The sequence below is a fragment of the Bufo bufo genome, chromosome 1, assembly GCF_905171765.1.
Source record: "Bufo bufo chromosome 1, aBufBuf1.1, whole genome shotgun sequence".
Taxonomy (NCBI): domain Eukaryota; kingdom Metazoa; phylum Chordata; class Amphibia; order Anura; family Bufonidae; genus Bufo; species Bufo bufo.
Window position 1 is genome coordinate 133944630 of NC_053389.1, and position 20315 is coordinate 133964944.

Here is a 20315-nt window from a genome sequence, read left to right on the forward strand (position 1 = left end):
TAGGTAGGATCTCATTTTGTGCGGGATGAGATGACGATTTGATTGGCACTATTTTGGGGTGCATATGACTTTTTGATCGCTTGCTATTACACTTTTAGTGATGTAAGGTGACAAAAAATGGTTTATTTAGCACAGTTTTTATTTTTTATTTTTTATGGTGTTCATCTGAGGGGTTAGGTCATGTGATATTTTTATAGAGCCGGTCGATACGGACGCGGCGATACCTAATATGTATACTTTTTTTTATTTATGTAAGTTTTACACAATAACAGCTTTTTTTTTTTTTAAAGAAAGGATGTTTTAGTGTCTCCATATTTTGAGCCTTATTTTTTTTATTTTTTAGGCGATTGTCTCAGGTAGGGGCTCATTTTTTGCGGGATCAGGTGACGGTTAGATTGGTACTATTTTGGTGGGCAAACGCCTTTTTGATCGCTTGCTGTTGTACTTTTTGTGATGTAAGGTGACAAAAAAATGGTTTATTTAGCACTGTTTTTATTTTTTATTTTTTACGGTGTTCATCTGAGGGGTTAGTTCATGTGATATGTTTATAGAGCCGGTCGAAACGGACGCGGCGATACCTAATATGTGTAATTTTTTATTTCCCCCTATTTTTTACCAATTTTTTTTAACTTTATTTGGGGAAAATGACGTTTTTGTTTATTTTTACTTGAAATGTTAATTTAAATGAAAACTTTATTTTTTCAACTTTTTTTTCACTTTATTTTTTGTTCAACTTTGGGACTTGAACTTTTGTGGGTCCTATCCCTTTACAATGCATTCCAATACTTCTGTATTGGAATGCATTGGCTGTATGAGTAATACAGTGAGTATTACTCATACAGCTTCTGGCCTGTGAGATCCAGGGGGCTGGATCTCGCAGGCTCTTCACCGGAAGGCAGCGCGATGCCTTCTATGCCATCGGGTCCCCCCTACAGCCGCATGGGGACCCAAAGGCACGCCCGGTCACCGCAGCAACCGCAGGTAAAAGCCACAAACCGCAGGTCTGAATTGACCTGTGGTTTGCGGCTATTGCCGACACGGGGGGTTCACGGCCAATGATTTGAGCAGGCATCGGGTTCCGATCACCGCCCGCCGGGCGGCGGTGATCGGAAATACACATGACGTACCGGTACGTCATGTGTCCTTAAGTACCAGGACAACATGCCGTACCGGTATGTCTGTGTCCTGAAGAGGTTAAAATGAATGGTTCCGTATACGGTTCGTATACGGAACGCAAAAAACGGAACGTAAACAGAAAAAAAAAGTTTGTGTGCAAGAGGCCTTTGCGGACCCGCAATACATGGGCGCTGTTCCGTGGGCATTCTGCATCACGGATGCGAACCTATTTACTTCAATGGGTCCGCAATTCCAGAGATGCGGAATGAAAGCACGGAACGGAACCCTACGGAAGCACTACAGAGTGCTTCCGTGGGGTTTCATCCTGTACTTCAGTTCCACAAAAAGATAGAACATGTCCTATCTTTTTGCGGAACGGGCGGATCTCGGACCCATTGACTTGACTACAGAGTGCTTCCGTGGGGTTTCATCCTGTACTTCAGTTCCACAAAAAGATAGAACATGTCCTATCTTTTTGCGGAACGGGCGGATCTCGGACCCATTGACTTGACTACAGAGTGCTTCCGTGGGGTTTCATCCTGTACTTCAGTTCCACAAAAAGATAGAACATGTCCTATCTTTTTGCGGAACGGGCGGATCTCGGACCCATTAAAGTGAATGGGTCCGCGATCCGCTGCGGTTGCCCCACGGTCGGGGTTCGTGCTTTGCATTCGTGTGCAGGAGGCCTTACTCTGCTGTTTTTCCACACGAAAATCCACACAGAAAAAAAAGCACACAATCTGCAAGGTAAGCACTGTTTTTCAGCCTCTAGAAGGAACTTGCTCGTACTATTCACTGACAGCAAGCAGGAATTTTGAAAATGATAGTGGATTCAAAGTATGTGAGATAGCTGTGTAGCCGTTTATTATATAGTGATGAAACATAAAACTGAGGGAAAAAACTAGCGACATTTGGCCGTCAGCAAGTTGCAGTAAAAAACACAAAAACTGTTGTGCGACAATCCAACTTGCCTAGAATTCTTGTGATCGTCTACTTTATAAAAAATTGATGCTCTGATTTTTCCATGGCTTTCAACCACATGTTGCTGTGGCTATGGAGTTGCATGCTCTCTGTGGTAAAATCGCACCCAAAACATAACTTCATTGCCTTCTTTTAGGAAGGAAACTAATACTTTATCTGTACCACAAATCACGGCGACTCTGTGGGGTACTAACCCAAGGGTTAATTCTGCCTTGTACCAAAACGCTTAGTGTAGACAGACTGGTTGCTAGGGACACATATTCCTAGCAACCAGATCGCTGAGTGTAGACAGACTGGTTGCTAGGGACACATATTCCTAGCAACCAGATGATCAGATCTGAGTCCAGTGTTCAATGCCAGGCTGGCCATCTTTGTGACCTAGTTGATGACCTCACAGAGCTCTCACTGTTCTGCAGTATCAACCATGTCCTAGGAACATTCCTGAGAATATTGTCTTCCTGTATGTTCGGACCAGCAGAAGGAGAACCCATCAAAATGTCTTCAGCGGCATCTGAAAAAAACATCATGGACAAAACTGTTGATATCCCAAAGGCTGATTTAGACTCAGTTAGTGTAGAGAGTGAGCGTCTACTCATTGAGAACGCCAAACTTCGTAAACTGATGGGTCTCATGCAAGAGAATGTGGAGCTTCGTGACACCTTAAGAGACCATGAGAGGAAGATTCGAAACCTGTCCCCCCCAAGGAAGTCAAAGAAAGAATCAAAGGGTAAGCCTGTGCTTAACTATGGAGGTTTGAGCAATGTCAGAGAGATGTTTAGTTAGTGCTTTATTTGATGCACTTGCCACAGAGGGTGTTACCTCTATAGGACCTGGTGTCAAGCTGTATCTCTGCCAAGTGGCAATTCTATATACAAAGTAGAACCCACTCCCACTTTATTTTCATGTCTATATGTATGTAACACAAAATAACAACTCCAAGCATGGTCTGGAAGTTAGGAGTTGTAGTTTTTTTTTTTTTGCAACGGACACTTTTTGGAGTGTTACTGATCATGGACAGCTATGGATGGGCCACCAGCAGCAAGTTTTGGCTAAGTCAAGGAGCTTTTGCAGAGCTTGGGGGGTTAAGGGTGACCATAGCTCATATAAGCTGCCCCATAGGGAGAGTGAATAATGTTGGCTCCTGGGCCAATGACATAACTATAACACATCTACTAATTATTTTCTGTGACAGAAAGGACTATGGGGGAGATTTATCAAACTGGTGTAAAGGAAAACTGGCTTAGTTGCCCATAGCAATCAATTAGATTCCACCTTTCATTATCCAAGGGAGCTGTGAAAAATGAAAGGTGGAATCTGATTGGTTGCTATGGGCAACTAAGCCAGTTCTACTTTACACCAGTTTTGATAAATCTCCCCCTATGGGCTCCCAGAGGCCCTGCCTGTGATTACTACCCTTTAGCTATGCCTTTGCGTACAGGTTTTAACCCTCCTTCCAAATATACTAATAAATACATAATCTAATCTAAATTCTCAACCTTATCTGTTTTTGTATTTCCATGTTATAGAAAAAGACATGAGGGTGCTTGAAACGCGTTCCCATCAAAGTAAGTTATATTTTCTCCATATGCGATACATAGAGAGATAGATAAATAGATCCCATATGTATAGCCTGTGTTTTGGAATATTTCATTCAGTATATAAAGGTTTATGGTATTTTGCTGGAGATGATGTTTATGACATCTTCTTGCAGCTGACCCCGCAGCAATGACCAGGATTGGAGATAACCGTGGCATCTGATGGTAGACAGAGGGAGGTGGTTCTCTCTGTACTCCGATCAGAGCCCCTGTGATGAAGTACAGTGCATTATATTGTCAGTGCTATACTGACCGGCACCAGCAGGCTGTGCTAGAGAGGTGCATCCTGATAGGCTTATACTGCAGGCAGGTCTGGAGGCCTTAGAAGACATCAGCACCACTTAATCTCAATTGTGGGGTGCCATTGGCTGACAGAAGGAGTGCCCTCCCTTTAAATCAATAAGATGCCATGGTCACTATTGACTGTGGCATCTAAGGGCTTAAATGGCTCATATCAGCGTTAGAGCAGGAACCCGGCCGTCATGAGAGAGATCTGTATGGGACTTAGACTAGGCCTCCATAAAAAGGCAGCGGCCTAGCCTAAGGCCCCTTATTGACCTCTGTAAAAAGGCATATTGACGGTCACTAAAGTGTTAAATATATTATCTGATCCAAATTCTCAATCTTATCTGTATCTCCATGTCCTAGACAAAGACCTGAAGCTGCCTGGAACAAATCCAAATCCAAGTAAGTTACATTCTTTTAACATATACAGTATATACCTCATATGCTAGAAACATATGGGGTCATTTAAAGTAGAACTGGCCTAGTTGCCCATAGCAACCAATCAGATTCCACCTTTTATTTTTGACAGTTCCTTTAGAAAATGAAAGGTGGAATCTGATTGGTTACTATTGGCAACTAAGCCAGTTCTACTTTACACCAGTTTGATAAATAACCACCAGTAGTCTTTGATGTTAGCTTTAGTACTGTATCTAAGGCGTATGGTACAATTCTTGCAACTTTCCCGATAATTAAGATGTTGATGACCGGCACCAGCAGGCTGTGCTAGAGAGGTGCATCCTGATAGGCTTATACTGCAGGCAGGTCTGGAGGCCTTAGAAGACATCAGCACCACTTAATCTCAATTGTGGGGTGCCATTGCCTTACAGAAGGAGTGCCCTCCCTTTAAATCAATAAGATGCCATGGTCACTATTGACTGTGGCATCTAAGGGCTTAAATGGCCCATATCAGCGTTAGAGCAGGAACCCGGCTGTCATGAGAGAGATCTGTATGGGACTTAGACTAGGCCTCCATAAAAAGGCAGCGGCCTAGCCTAAAGCCCCTTATTGACCTCTGTAAAAAGGCATATTGACGGTCACTAAAGTGTTAAATATATTATCTGATCCAAATTCTCAACCTTATCTGTATCTCCATGTCCTAGACAAAGACCTGAAGCTGCCTGGAACAAATCCAGATCCAAGTAAGTTACATTCTTTTAACATATACAGTATATACCTCATATGCTAGAAACATATGGGGTCATTTAAAGTAGAACTGGCCTAGTTGCCCATAGCAACCAATCAGATTCCACCTTTTATTTTTGACAGTTCCTTTAGAAAATGAAAGGTGGAATCGGATTGGTTACTATGGGCAACTAAGCCAGTTCTACTTTACACCAGTTTGATAAATGACCCCAGTAGTCTTCGATGTTAGCTTTAGTACTGTATCTAAGGCGTATGGTACAATTCTTGCAACTTTCCCGATAATTAAGATGTTGATGACATCTGCTTGCATCTTATTCAATAGTCAAAGCTGGTGGTCTCTAATGCAAAATCTATAACAGCATCTCCTCTACCATGTGCCATTTATGATACTAGTGCTCTCTCAAGTGGAAGGGAGCTGGCCCTCACCTCGGCCTACGTGTGGCATTTACCTCTGCTCCCCCTATAACTATGCCCTTGGTTTCTAACATATTTATAAACTAATTTTCATTTTTTCATACATTAGATACCAAATGTGAAGCAACAACAGATCCCCGCCTAAACTATCTAGGTAAGTGTTGCCTCCTCCAGCTTGTTATAGGAGTCATAGACATTTATCACCTGTCCACAGGATACAAATCACTGCATTGTATAATACTTCTGAGCAGCAGTCACAAGTCTGCAGACTTTAGAGCTGACATTTCCCAGGGCTTCTTGCTGGTTTCATTTGTACATAGCTTGTTCTGGTGATTTGTCTTCTTCACACAAGGCACTATATAGCAGTCTTATAGTTGCTAAGCTATTAGTGGCCTGTCAAGCTTGTTGACTGTTTCCAACCAGAAGAATTGTGAATGCAGCTCTTGAGAATATATATAGTGGATAAGGTGTTATCCAGGTAGAGCTAATGATGTCCTATCCTCAGACTAGGTCATCATTATCACATCAGTGGGGGTCTGAGTCTCGGCACCCCGCTGATCAACTGCGGCCTCTCCCTGGAGCTCTGGGGAGTGCAGCCGGCTCCTGGCAGATGTACAGTGGTCTCAGAAGAGGCTGTGGCTCTGACAGCTCATCAGCAGGGATCCCAGGTGTCGGAACCCCGCCATTCTGATATTGATGACTTAACCCCTTTAAATATTGACAGTTTTAATGTATATCATTTGCTTCTTTTTATAATGAAACTTTTGCAGATCCTGAAAAACTGAAGCAGTGTAAGAGGATGGTTGGAGAAATTGCTTTTCAGTTGGACCGCAGGATCCTTTGCGCCATCTTCCATGAACAACAACGTCTTTATGGATACCGGGTGGCTAACATAAAAGAGAAGATCACACAGGTTACACAAGCCTAAACTACTATCTAATTATATACGAAATTACAGCACCTCAACATGGGAAATGGCGAATCACACAGGTCCTATTGACATTAGTGGGTCGTCCATATAATGCATGCATGTGCTTTGTTCTTCATAACGAGAGCTGCTCCCTGAACAAGGGATTCCCTCGATTAATGCAAAGTTCACTAATATAGTATGTGAAATATTGTTGACTAAACCAGACAACCCCTTTAAAGTATCTTTCTTGGTTTCAGGTGACCACCTGTCCACTAACTGGCAAGGTTGATGACCAATTAAGATCTGAGTTGAGCGAACGCTACCATCAAACAATGGATCAGTTGAAGAAGCTGGGCTATGACCCTACCGTTCACCCCTACTATGCAGAATATCTTGTCAACACCTACGGAATCATAAAGGAGAGGCTGATGGCTGGAAATGAAGACATGTTGTCCGTGAACGATCCACAAGTCCTTAGCAAGATAATAGCCGAGTACATGGTCAATGAAAAGGTGGAAGACATCCTGATTATCCTCAAATGTCTGGCATTCCTTGCCACGCAGAATGGGAGCACCATGTTCATCTGGTGACATTCATGTTCCATTAACCTTCAGGAATAATAAATAAGTGCATCATACCTAATAACTCTTCAATTTAATCATGGATCAAAGATACAAGCTATAGGCTCCTTTTTTATGGTCACATTTTCTTTGATCAAGAATCTTGTTTACTTTCATACAAAGTGGTCAAAAGTGGAGCTCTTCCTGCTCCAGCTGCTGATGGGGGTTTGTACAGGATTAGGGGCTTTTCACATGGAGAAATTTGAAGGCAGAATTTTGTTACGGACACTGAGTCCTATGCCATGGATTGTGAAACGTCAAAATACGCTGTGTGAATAGTCCATTTGAAAAACGTGGCTGTTTTCTTCCCAAAATGGTACCAAACCTGTCCACAAGTTGTGTGTGGTATTGCACCTCAGTTCCTTTCACTTCAATGAAGCTGAGCTGCAATACCAGACACAACCTATGAACGGGTGTGGCTCTGTTTCCTGAAAGAAAGCAACTATGGTTTTCTGATCCTTAGGCTAAGTTCACACGAACGTGCGTGACCCGTGGCCGTATTGCGGGCCGCAATACACGGCCACAGTTCCGTGTGAATTCCGCATCACGGATGCGGACCCATTCACTTCAATGGGTCCGCTAATCCGGAATCGCGGAACGGCCGCACGGGACGGGACCCCTCGGAAGCACTACGGAGTGCCTCCTGGGGTTACGTCCCGTTGTTCCGTTCCGCTAAAAGATAGAACAAGTCCTATCTTTTCGCGGAACGGCCGGATCGCGGACCCATTAAAGTGAATGCGTCCGCGATCCGATGCGGCTGACCTACGGCCGGCGAACAAGCATTGCGGCCCGCTATTTGCGGGCCGCTTCACAGGCACGGGTCACACACGTTCGTGTGAACCCTGCCTTACCTTCCTGAATACTCCCAGGACAAAGGACTGGCATAAGTTACAGTATGTTGGACTGTGGTTCTTTGGCCCCACCAAAGAGTATGATAGTGAGGGCCCCCCATGTATACAGGACATGTACATGTCCACTTTGAATTGCATTGTAATCTATTGCAAGAAAAACATAAGGCAGCTCTCACCTTCCCCTCCACTGTCTGAGCTTGGATAACGCCCCTTGAATGCGATCATTTTATGACAAAAAATGAAGAAAAATCCAGCTCCAAAATAGCGAAGAATCGTAGCTTTATTTGCGGTTTTTTAAATCTTCAAATAACATGTCATGAGGAAGGACCGCAAATTACCTATGGTCTGAAACGCGTAACTGAACTTGACCTGTTATCTGAAGATTTAAAAAAACGCAAATAAAGCTACGCTTCTTCGCTATCTTGGAGCTGGATTTTTTTTCATTTATTGTAATCTGTTGCTATCATTATGAACATCCTCAATAAGATCAAATAGGTTATTTGTGAATCATTCCATAGACCCTAGTGATAAGTGGCTCCAAAGTTACCTCCAAATGTGGCTGGCTTTTGCTGGACCTTCTGGGCCCCTAATTTGGTCAGAGCCTGAGCCCAATGGAAGATCATCTGGTGCTGTTTATAACTATGTGTATTCCATACATTTAGTGTGGTATGTGAAGTTTGTATATGTCCAGGTTGATGTAGCCAGTGTTGAGAAATTTGGGCTCCACATGAGCTTTTACGGCTTAGCAGGATGGTGGACTAAGGCCGGGTTCAAATCTGTGGCATGTTAATCCGGCTGCGTGACCACAAATACCGGCTGTTGGCCAGACAAAAGACCATTGCATGCAACATGTTTTTGTATGGCCAAAACCTGGCATTTATGCCAGAAAAGTGGTCAGATCACCGCCGGATCCCATTATAGTCAATGGGGATCTGGTGGTACATGGTGGTATCCAACGATGTATCAGTAAATGCCGGATTCCAAACACTACTGTGAGAACAACCTTAGGCTAAAATATAGATCCATAATACAAGCCTATCATCTGATATGGGGGTGGGGGAGATAAAGTGGGAGCGATCACCATCATGTGACCCTATGATCTTGTCTGTCCATGATCTGCAGCTTCTCGACCTCGTGATTGCATTAAAAACTTTTCCATACTGCTCTGTGTGAACCTGGTTGCAGTGTAATGCAATAAGGAGCCGCCGCGATAAGGCAGGATGGATAGCGTTACAGCACTTGTATAATGCATATGCTTGGAGTCCTCAGGATGAGAACAATAGAGTAAAGGTGCAGTATAGTTCATACAGTGCTTGAAAGTTTGCAGGGGCGTAGCTAGAAGGGACTGGGCCCCACAGCAAATTTTTGTATGGGCCCCCCGGCGCAGTTCGCAACTCCTTCCTCCTGTGTAAACCCCACTCCTTTGGCTAGTCATGATCTAGACCAGACCAGGCTGCCACGCCATCCTTTTCCTATATAATATATATATATATATACACACACACTGTCTGTCATGTAGTGTCATTGTATAATATTGTTGTGGGGGCCCTATCAAAGTCTTAACCCTGCTCCCATGCAACCCACACACTCCTGTGACTAGTCAAGATCAGCCCCCCCCCCCCCCCCCCGCATCCCAGGGGGGTGCAGATAAGGGCCAGGGGCTGCACTGAAAGGGCCAGGGTGGCACAGATAAGGGCCAGGGAGGCGCACACAGGGGCGCAAACAAAGACATGGGGGGGCACAGATAAGGGCCAGGGGCGCAGACAAGGGCCAGAGGGGGAGACACAGATAAGGGTCAGGGGCGCAGACAAGGGTCAGGGGGGGGGGGCACAGATAAGGGCCCAGGGGCGCAGACAGGTGCCATGAAGGCACAGACAGAGGCCAGGGGGGCACAGGCTAGGGCCAGGGAGGCGCAGATAAGGGTCAGGGGCTGTGCTGAAAGAGCCAGGGAGGCACAGACAGGGGCCAGGGGCTGCGCTGACAAGGGCAAGGTGGGCACACAGGCAGCGTGGGAGCTAATAGGAGGGAGAACTTTCACTGGGTGCATTTCATAGCACACTGCTTCCATAAAGCGGGTGGATTTTTTTCTAATATGAAGCCATTGATGTCTGCAGATTGTTATCCCTCTGTGCACAATGGCAGGCGGCGGGTAATGAAAAGTCCCTGTGGCGGTACCTGTACCCGTCCTCATCACTTCCTTCCTGCCAATATCTGCCTAGAGTCTGCTTGCTGGGGCTTGTGGTTCTCCGCTGCAGCTTCCCCGCCTGTTTGTATCTGAGTGCAGGCAGCGCTTAAAGGGTTAATGGAAGGAGTTCCTGCGCAGTGACGGGCATGCCTGTTATCCCTTTAAGCGCTGCCTGCGCTCAAATGCTGGCTTGTACCGGCTTGCGATGTCTATCAGTAAGAGATGGTGGCGGGCCGCCCACACCCGCGCTGTATGTGAAGTATTGGGGCTGAGCCAGGGGGGCACATAGGCAGCGGGCACAGCCATACCTGAAAAGCCCAGTTGCACTGCAGTGCCGCTCCTCTTGCCTGCCTTGGGGTTTCTCAGGCGCTCTCTCCTCCTCATCAGGTCAGAACTTTGTAGGCGTGTCTTATGTCTATTTAGACTAGCGCAATACCGGCTTGCGCTGTCTAGCAGTAAGAGATGCAGGCGGGGGAGGGGGGCCCGCACTGTATGTGAAGTGAAGCCTTGGGCCTGCGCCGCTGAGTGTGAAGGGGCCGTGGCCGCCGCTGTATTAAATAATCTGACTACCAAATTGTTACCGGACAGAAAAAATCGCAAAGAATTGCGGACCCACAAGAAGCCTTAACTATCACCAAAGAAATTGCACAAAAATCTTTTCATAGTAAATATAAATAAACTTTATTGACAATGTAAAACACATACATGAAGATCAAAAAAAGGCAGCACAAGGGTGGAACACAAGGGAGAGGATTAGGACCCAAGGAGGGGCTGGGAGGTCAGCACACCAGGAGTCAGGGAAAAATATATTATAATAATCAGATGCTAGTCACCAAGACACCTCAAGACAATAAGCCCCAAGCAATGGCAAATGGAGACAAATGTGAGGATAAACAGACTTGGTGATTAAAAGAAAAGGATAAGCATACCCTGAGTGGTGTGTCGATCTCTCAGCCACCTCCTGACCCAACGACGTTTCGCCAGTAATCTGTCTTCTTCTGGGGATCCCCAGAAGAAGCCAGATTACTGGCGAAACGGCGTTGGGTCAGGAGGTGGCTGAGAGATCGACACACCATCTCTGGGAACTCCTTCAAGACTGTTGGAAGACCATTTCAGGGGACTACCTCTTGAAGCTCATCAAGAGAATGCCAAGAGTGTGCAAAGCAGTAATCAAAGCAAAAGGTGGCTACTTTGAAGATTAGATTTTCACACAAGTGCTAAAAGTAGATAAAGATGACCAAATCAAATGAGTCAAAAATATTAGACTTGGTCATTTATTTATTGAGGAAAATGATCTAATATGAACCTGTCTGTGAGTGGCAAAAGTATGTGAACCTTTGCTTTCAGTATCTGGTGTGACCCCCTTGTGCAAAACAGCTTCAGCTCTACTATGTTGGTGGGTTTCCTCCCATGAAGCGCTCGCTTCAGGTCCTTCCACAACTTTTCTATTGGATTAAGATCAGGACTTTGACTTGACCATCCCAAAACCTTGGGTTAAACCTTTACCCCCCCCCCCCCCATGACACTTTTCAAGTGTACAAAACTTGCAAACCCCATGTTTTTGGCCTTTCTAATGACACCTTCACCACTTTCCTGAAAAGGGGGCCTGATGAGGGTGAGTAGGGGTGGGAAATTTATCTTCAGGCGTACATGAAGGCAGAAATCTATGGCAGCTCTGAGCTGCCATAAATTTCTGTTCAGGCGCATGGTCTGCACCTTCTTATAAATTAGGCACATATTCAGGCAGCACGGGATATTATAGACTGGCAAAAACTCGGGTCTATGATAAATTCCCCCTTTAACTTTATTCTTCTTTAACCATTGTTTGGTGGAACGACTTGGTGTTTAGGGTCACCAGTTTGCAGAAGAACTAATGAAGCATCTTGTATATTGTAAATCCTCGCGGTCGGGGTCCTCTCTCCTCCTGTACCCATCTATCATACATTCGGCTGATGGTTATGGTATTGCTATGCACCCAGTCAGTGAATGTACGAACGTGCATACAGAGATAGCTAGCCGCCATTCACTGAGTAGTACCGCCTACTCGACTCCTGAGAAGGGACTTACATGAACAAATTGCAGATAATACTGAACCTCTTCCCACAAAGCTGCTCTATGTAGAAGTCTGTTCAACTCCTCTGGCTCTATACTGTCACTTTAACCCTATTTCATATGCATAGTGCTCTATAATTGGTGGCATAACATGAGATTACAGAATTTATTTGTACATATACAAATCTGATGTGGAGCTGGGATGCACCCTCATGTGAGGTTTTGTCTCCCTACCAAAGGAATCATTTCAATAACAGGAATTATGCAAATTTGTTTTCCAAGGAAAAAAAAAAAGGGGCTCCCTAGTGCCACCTATAGGTAGCTGCTTTATAAGTCAACTCGACCAGGAACATCACCCAAAACAGAGAGGAGGATATGGTTAGGTATGTTTCAGAGGGGTTCTCTGGGCATTTTAGGTAATCTGTCCTTTGCACTACATCGTCAGAGTGAGGGATAGGTAAGTACTAACTATACAATCCTCCTTAAACAGGATAGTAAAAAGGATAAATTACGTAAAATACCCAAAGAACCCCTTTAAGGCCTCTTTCACACTACCGTTTTTTTTTCTCGTTTTTTTTGCGTTCCGTATACGGAACCATTCATTTCAATGGGTCCGCAAAAAAAACGGAATGTACTCCATATGCATTCCGTTTCCGTGTTTCCGTATCTCCGTTCTGTGCAAAGATAGAACATGTCCTATATTTGGCCGCAAATCACGTTCCGTGGCTCCATTAAAGTCAATGGGTCCGCAAAAAAAAACGGAATGCATACGGAAATGCCTTCTGTATCCATTCTGTTTTTTGCGGAACCATCTATTGAAAATTTTATGCCCAGCCCAATTTGTTCTATGTAATTACTGCATACTGTATATGCCATACGGAAAAACGGAACCGAAACGGAAACAAAAAACGGAACAATGGATCCGTGAAAAACGGACCGCAAAACACTGAAATAGCCATACGGTCGTGTGAAAGAGGCCTAAGGCTCTTAAATGGTTCTGATGTTGAATTACAGGTTGGCTACCTATAGATGGCGCCATGGAGACAACGTTCTTTATTCTGGAGGAGAACTCATTGACATACTTTTCCCAGAGAGCAGCGCCTGTGGGACTCCCTACATCAGCTTGATCTCCCTAATGTGAACCAGTGTCCCCCAGAAGCTAAATATAAGAAATTGTACACCAGCATTTCCAAGATTCGCCACTAGGTGCAGTATTCATGTAATCTAGGGCTAAATGGAGGTAGAAGAAGTGCGTTTTTACGCACCAGTAGAGGGCGTACAATCACTTTGCTTTTTCATTTTATAAGGCTTTCATACGAAATCCCAGCCCAGACGGATTAATCTGCATTATTCATTTCTTTATGTACATTTTTGTAAGCAGCTATTCCTTATGTGATGATTAATGTTATTAGTTTTATACCGCTTCAATGATTTTTCAGGAATATTCATAAATTATTGTTATACATTGTGTAAGCCTAGATGACGTACATTAGTTGAGGAATATATGTGTCCCCAGACTGCACATGACCCAGCAGTGACATGTTACTTGGAGACACATCATTGCTGAGGCCAAGTGACCAAGTCCATCCGGAGTTTTTCAGGGTAGGCACTGGGAGACCACTGAAGAGAAACAGGGAGCCGGAATGGAGCAGTTAAGGCTACTTTTACACTAGCGGCAGGACGGATCCGACAGGCTGTTCACCCTGTCGGATCCATCCTGCCGCTATTTCGCCGTGCCGCTGGACTGCCGCTCCGTCCCCATTGACTATAATGGGGACTGGGGGGCGGAGCTCCGGCGCAGCACGGCAGTGCGCAGTGAGAGGCCGCCGGACTAAAAGTACTGCATGTCCGACTTTTTAGTCCGGCGGCCTCTCACCGCGCACTGCCGTCCCCACCCCGTCCCCATTATAGTCAATGGGGACGGAGCTGCAGTCCGGCAGCACGGCAAAATAGCAGCAGGACGGATCCGACAAGATGAACAGCCTTTCGGATCCGTCCTGCCGCTAGTGTGAAAGTACCCTAAGCAGCAGAGTTTTTCACCAGGTACAACACAGTGCAGGGGATTTTTAAAAAGTCCCTGAAGCTGGAAAACCCCTTTGAGACAACAGGTCTTAGGTTTTAGGTCTCTTACTGTTCAGGTCAGTGACTGAGGTCAAAGATCAGCATTCAAAAAAGTACCATGATCATTTTAATGAACTGACAAGAACAATACCATACGCCCTAAAGCTGTTAGACGAATGCACAGGTAGCCAGTGACGAGACATGACAGGACCTCCTCGACAGAGGTAAGTAAAAGGGGTTTTCTAGTTTTATGTAATTGAAGATTCATATTTGTATAATGAGCTGTTTCCTACATTTCTAAAATACAGTGCATTCGGAAAGTCTTCAGACCCTTTCACTTTTTTCACATTTTATTGTGGCGTTGTGCTAAAAAATTTTTTTCTAAAATCACGTTTTCCCCCATCATTCTGCATTCAATACCGTATAATGAGAAAGTGGAAACAGAATGTTAGGAATCTTTGCTAAATCATTGAAAAGAAAAAACTAAAATCTAGCATTGACCTAAGTTTTCAGACCCTTTGCTCAGGACTTAGTTGAAGCCCCTTTGGCAGTGATTACAGCCTCCGGTCTTCTTGGGTATGATTCCACAAGGTTTACACCTGGATTTGGGGATTTTCTGCTATTCTCTCGAGCTCTGTCAGGTTGGATAGGTAATGTTGATGGACCTCCATTTTCAGGTCTTTCCAGAGATGTTCGATTGGATTCAAGTCATGGTTCTGGCTTGGCCACTCAAGGACATTCATAGAGTTTGTCTTCTTGGAAGGTGAACCTTCTGCTCAGTCTGAGGTCCAGAGAGCTCTGGATCAGGTTTTCATTAAGAATAAGTTTGTACTTTGCTCCATGCAGCTTTCCCTCAACCCTGACCAGTCTGCCGTGTTCCAGTTGCTGAAAAACACTCCTACAGCATGTCTAAAAGAAGATGGAAATCTACGTCAGCTCTAAGCTGACAAATTCACTTTCGGTTCACAGACTGTGAGAGGATGTGCCTAATTTATGGCAAGGTATGTGCCTTGTCATAAATTAGCGGATATCACAGAGCGTAAAATGCTGGTCTATGATAAATCCCCCATTGTTTTAGGCAGGACTTTCACTTTTCTTATTATACCTTCATTCTCTATTTACACAACATTCCACATTATTGCCGAGAACCTGATCCCTTCATTTAGCAGTCATATCCACGCTCTATGTACTCATATGCATGTTATATCCATGCATACACATATATACTGGCTGAGTGCCTGGCTTTATATGTATTATCTTGTTTTTTTGTTTAGTTTTTTTTTTTTTTAGAAGAGATGGCTGGACCATTGTACAAAACAAGGACTTCTTGTGCTACTTCCTTATAGATTGTAAGCTTTTTGTAAGTTGTTGATTAGTTTGTTACTCTCTGATTTTGTCTGTACATATATCGTCTGATTGTAAAGTTCTGTGGAATATGTTGGCACTATATAGATAAAGATTATGATTATTATTATGAATAGTGCGAGTGGTGCATCGTCTGCAGTACTACATACAGGGACATAGACATTTGCAATCTGGGCAACATACAAAGTAGTACCTAGAGTCGTTCTTGCTATTTAAGCCTACATAATACCACCAATCTGCTATATAGCGCCCACATAAACCACCATATGATGCACAAATAGTACACAGTATCCAAATAATTATTTCTTAAACTTTTGTCCCGCAAAAAATAAGCCCTTATGAGGCTATGTGAACAGAAAAGTAAAAAAAAAATTGGGTCTTGGAAGGTGGGGAGGAAAAAAAACCAATATGCATAAAAGAAAATTAAAGGGGTATTCCCATCTCAGACAATGGGGATATATTGCTAGTATATGCCTCCATTGTCTGATAGGTGCAGGTCCCTCTGGGACTCACACCTATCTCGTAAACTGAGCCGGAAAAGTGCATGCGTGGCCGCCCGCCATTAATTTCTATGGTGCCACCGAAAATAGCTGGGCTATTTCCGTCGGCCCCATTGAAGTGAATGGGAGCGCACCGCTCCAGTGCTCGGGTATTTTCGGAGGCCCATAGAAATTCATGGAGGGTGGTCACGCATGCGCAGTGCGCCCTCCTTCACTTTTCAGGCTCAGTTTACGAGATAGGTGCAGGTCCCATCTCTGGGACCCGCACCTATCAGATAAGTGGGGGGCATATACTAGCAATATGCCCCCATTATCTGAGATGGGAATAACCCTCTAAAAGTATGGCTACACGGGCGACACTGGTCATGCAACTTGATTTCTTACGACTTGAGCAACAATCTCATTCATTCTCTGTGGGATCACTGCTACTCTGCGAACCTGACCGCGACAGCTGTTGCACGACCATATACTGCCCCCTAAGGGATTAAAAAGCTCACGTGAACTCCCAAATAATGTCTATTTATTATTAGGTGGTTTTAGTATTTTCCAGTCTTCAGGGGCCCACTAATAGCTGGGACTATTGGTAAATTGCCCAGTTTAGCACCCTTTAGAGGTACAGCCAAATGTGGCCCTATTTTGTCTATTTGTATATTTACTTCTTTCGCATGCTATAGTAATCGATGGATTATTGAGTTATATTTTGTTATTATAGTTTGTTGTTATCACCATGCATTTATTATATTACCAACAACACAAGAGTTTACTCAACCCTTTTATTCACAATCACTGTAGCATTTCCCCTTGGTATCTCTGTCCTGATCCTTTAAAGGAGGAACATCCCATTAATTTGAAGTATTGAAGGAGATAAGTCTGTGGTTACACATCATCTATGATAATGATCAACCCCACCTGAACAAGAACTATGTTGCTGGAGTGAGTGACTCCATTGTGCTAGCAGTGTCCATCTCCTTGTAAGCCTTTGATCATGTCTTCAGAGGTCTTAGAAGTCTGGAGGTAAGATCATCAAAGCACCAGGTTGAATACACAGCTAACCCTAAATATCCCTCTTACTTCCATTGACAACAAGCTGAGCTGAAATCCCACTGCTGGGCGCAGTAACATCTCGTTATCAGTGAAAAGTTAACACTCATGGGATCATCATTGCTTTGTAACCTTTGAACCAACATCAATTGTGGAACAATCTCATTAACAGACGTCTATTATTGACCACAATGTGTTTTTTAGGGAAGATCACCTGGCCTCCAACAAATGCCCTTTGATCACCGCATTGTCTTTCACTGATAGGAGCAGAGGAGAGGGGGAATACAATGTAACCTAGAACCACCAGCTTGTTGCGCTCTTCTATGCTATAAACTAAAATATGTACTATAAATGGGTCTTTGATGGACCACCAAGGTGGGAGAGCTGGAGAATTAATAAAGTCGTATAGGCTCTTGATTTCCCTTAGAAGACAGAGGGTCCCATACCAAAATGGAAATGGGAAAACCTTCAACAGTGTAGAAACCCCTAAGACATTGCCAATATCACTTCAATTTACTGACTTTGTCCAATATCTATCTAAAAGGGAGGAAACTCCTATAACAACACCCCCATGTGCCAGTCCCAGCACTGAGAGTCTATAATTGTTGATACAATTTTGCACCAGGCCCCACTTCTGTATTCCAGTGCCGTACACGTCAGGGTTATTGAGACATTGATGAATTGCTTAGAATATTTATATTGGTATAGAACAGGGGTGTCTGCATCACTGCCACAACTAGCTGGCACTCAAAAAGTTATAGTCACGGAGGACATTTTTTCCTATTATATCCTGAGTCACTGCAAAATCAGTTCTGGTGTCCAAGATAATAAGGTATATAGTTCTGATTTCACAGACCTATCGACACCCCTGAATTGTGCTCACTGACTGTCAAAACACTAGGGCCAAACCTAATACTGTCACAGAGGTGCCATCTTGTAGATATTTCATAGTGCCAGTGCAGTACCGCAGAGGACTACTGAAAAGGGTTAAAGGGGTTAACCAATAGTACAAATAACGCCCACAATGCCCAGGCCCCTCTTATAGACAATACTTACCCAGTCCCCAGCACCCACATCCCTCTGGATCCCTGCACAACTATTGCTCCATCTCTCATATTAGTGCCTTAATATGATTCCTAGTAGAGGACACATGTGCATTGGAATCCAACATAGAACGTGATCCCTCACTTCCCCTAAGCTACAGGGATGCAGGCAGCAGGCACACTGGCGTTCAAGACACGCCGGGCCTAGCAGTGGAGCCTTCTCTCAACAGTGATCATTATGCCCTCAAGGATTCCTACCTAGCACGCACAGTAAGCACATTATTATGATTATTGATTGGATGATACTGTATATTTGACAAATATTATTATATAATCATGGAATTTTTGCAGATTGAAACAGGCAAGTCTGCAGAACAATGATTCTGATATTTAGGTACACAGCGAGTTATATATGATTAGCATATTGATTATGTAGATGGTCATGTGATACTCCGGGAGGGTATATATCTATGCATGCACACCTCACTTGTTGCTTGAAAAAGACCATGTAAGGTCGAAACATTTTGGTGAAAAAAGTATTTTTGAAGACTTAAAGGGAACCTGTCACCGGGATTCTGTGTATAGAGCTGAGGACATGGGCTGCTAGATGGCCGCTAGCACATCCACAATACCCAGTCCCCATAGCTCTGTGTGCTTTTATTGTGTAAAAAAAAACGATTTGATACATATGCAAATTAGCCTGAGATGAGTCCTGTCCCTGAGATGAGTCCTGTCCCTGAGATGAGTCCTGTCCCTGAGATGAGTCTTGTCCCTGAGATCAGTCAGGGACAGGACTCATCTCGGGGTAATTTGCATATGTATCAAATCGGGTTTTTTTTACACAATAAAAGCACACAGAGCTATGGGGACTGGGTATTGCGGATGTGCTAGCGGCCATCTAGCAACCCATGTCCTCAGCTCTATACCCAAAATCCTGGTGACAGGTTCCCTTTAAGAGTGCTGCAGTCTCTATATTTTTACCACATAGAATTAGCCATAAACGTTTACAAGCCCACAATGCAATAATGAAATAGCAATGCCCTATGGTAGTGCCCATAATGTCGGCCAGCCTCTATAATACAACCCATGTGTCTTTTCCATGGCTCTACACTACTCCCCAATCTTCTAGCAGAGCCCAGATATTTTTGCCCATTATCCTCTAGAAGTATAACTTCAATTACAGAAGCGCTAATCAGCACAGTAGGACCGCGGAGCGGTGAATTATTAGCTCTTCTAGCACTGGTAGTACTAAGGCTACTTTCACACTAGCGTTTGGCTTTCCGTTTCTGAGATCCGTTCAGGGCTCTCACAAGCGGTCCAAAACGGATCAGTTTTGCCCTAATGCATTCTGGATAGAAAAGGGTCCGCTCAGAATGCATCAGTTTGCCTCCATTCCACTCTGGAGGCGCACACCAAAACGCTGCCTGCAGCGTTTTTCTGTCCGCCATGTGGTGCAGGTCCTGCTGAATGAAGATACCTTCTATCTTCATTCAGCAGGGCCTGCGATGACGTCACTGCACTTACCACATGGTGAGCGCGATGATGTCAGCGAATGTCCTTTTGCGGGTCCTTCAAGAAGAACAAAGAAGAGGGTCCCAGCTGCGCGATCAAGTGGATGAGGGGAGTAATGTTTTTATTATTTTTTAACCCTTAATTGACATAATACTTGCAAGCAAGTATGGATAGGGTGCGATTTTCACGCAGCCCCATTCATTTCTATGGGGCCTGCGTTTCGTGAAAAAACGCAGAATATAGTTCACGCAACGCACAAGTGATGCGTGAAAAACATTGCTCATGTACACAGCCCCATTGAAATGAATGGTTCAGGATTAAGTGCGGGTGCAATGCGTTCACCTCACGCATTGCACCCGTGTGGAATACTTGCCCATGTGAAAAGGGGCCTTAGGCTACTTTCACACTAGCGTTTTTCAATTCCGCTATTGAGATCCGTCATAGGATCTCAATAGCGAACAAAACGCTTCCGTTTTGGACAAAACTGAACAAAACGGAATGCACCAGAATGTATTCCGTTGCATCCCCATCGCGGACAGAAAAACGCTGCTTGCAGTGGTGTGGAGCAAGACGGACATGACAACCAGAGGAATATCTACTCCAGTAAAGGCCATTTTACATGGGATGCCTTGCAGGCAATT

General features: G+C 44.3%; 1 protein-coding gene across 1 annotated transcript; it reads left to right on the top strand.

Annotated features, from left to right (window-relative positions):
• Positions 1-2578: 2578 nt before the first annotated feature.
• Positions 2579-7191, top strand: LOC120986880 (speriolin-like). Its single transcript, XM_040415569.1, has 6 exons — positions 2579-2824; positions 3624-3662; positions 5078-5116; positions 5644-5688; positions 6305-6447; positions 6702-7191. Exons 1-6 carry the CDS (start codon positions 2593-2595, stop codon positions 7032-7034), a joined length of 831 nt encoding a protein of 276 aa, XP_040271503.1. The 5' UTR covers positions 2579-2592; the 3' UTR covers positions 7035-7191.
• Positions 7192-20315: the final 13124 nt, after the last annotated feature.

Bases quoted from the DNA above. Each gene is read 5' to 3' on its own strand.
- LOC120986880 (XM_040415569.1), top strand. From the start codon at position 2,593: ATGTCTTCAGCGGCATCTGAAAAAAACATCATGGACAAAACTGTTGAT. The intron at 2,825-3,623 runs GTAAGCCTGTGC...TCCATGTTATAG, and splicing joins GTCAAAGAAAGAATCAAAGG to AAAAAGACATGAGGGTGCTT. The intron at 5,689-6,304 runs GTAAGTGTTGCC...AAACTTTTGCAG, and splicing joins TCCCCGCCTAAACTATCTAG to ATCCTGAAAAACTGAAGCAG.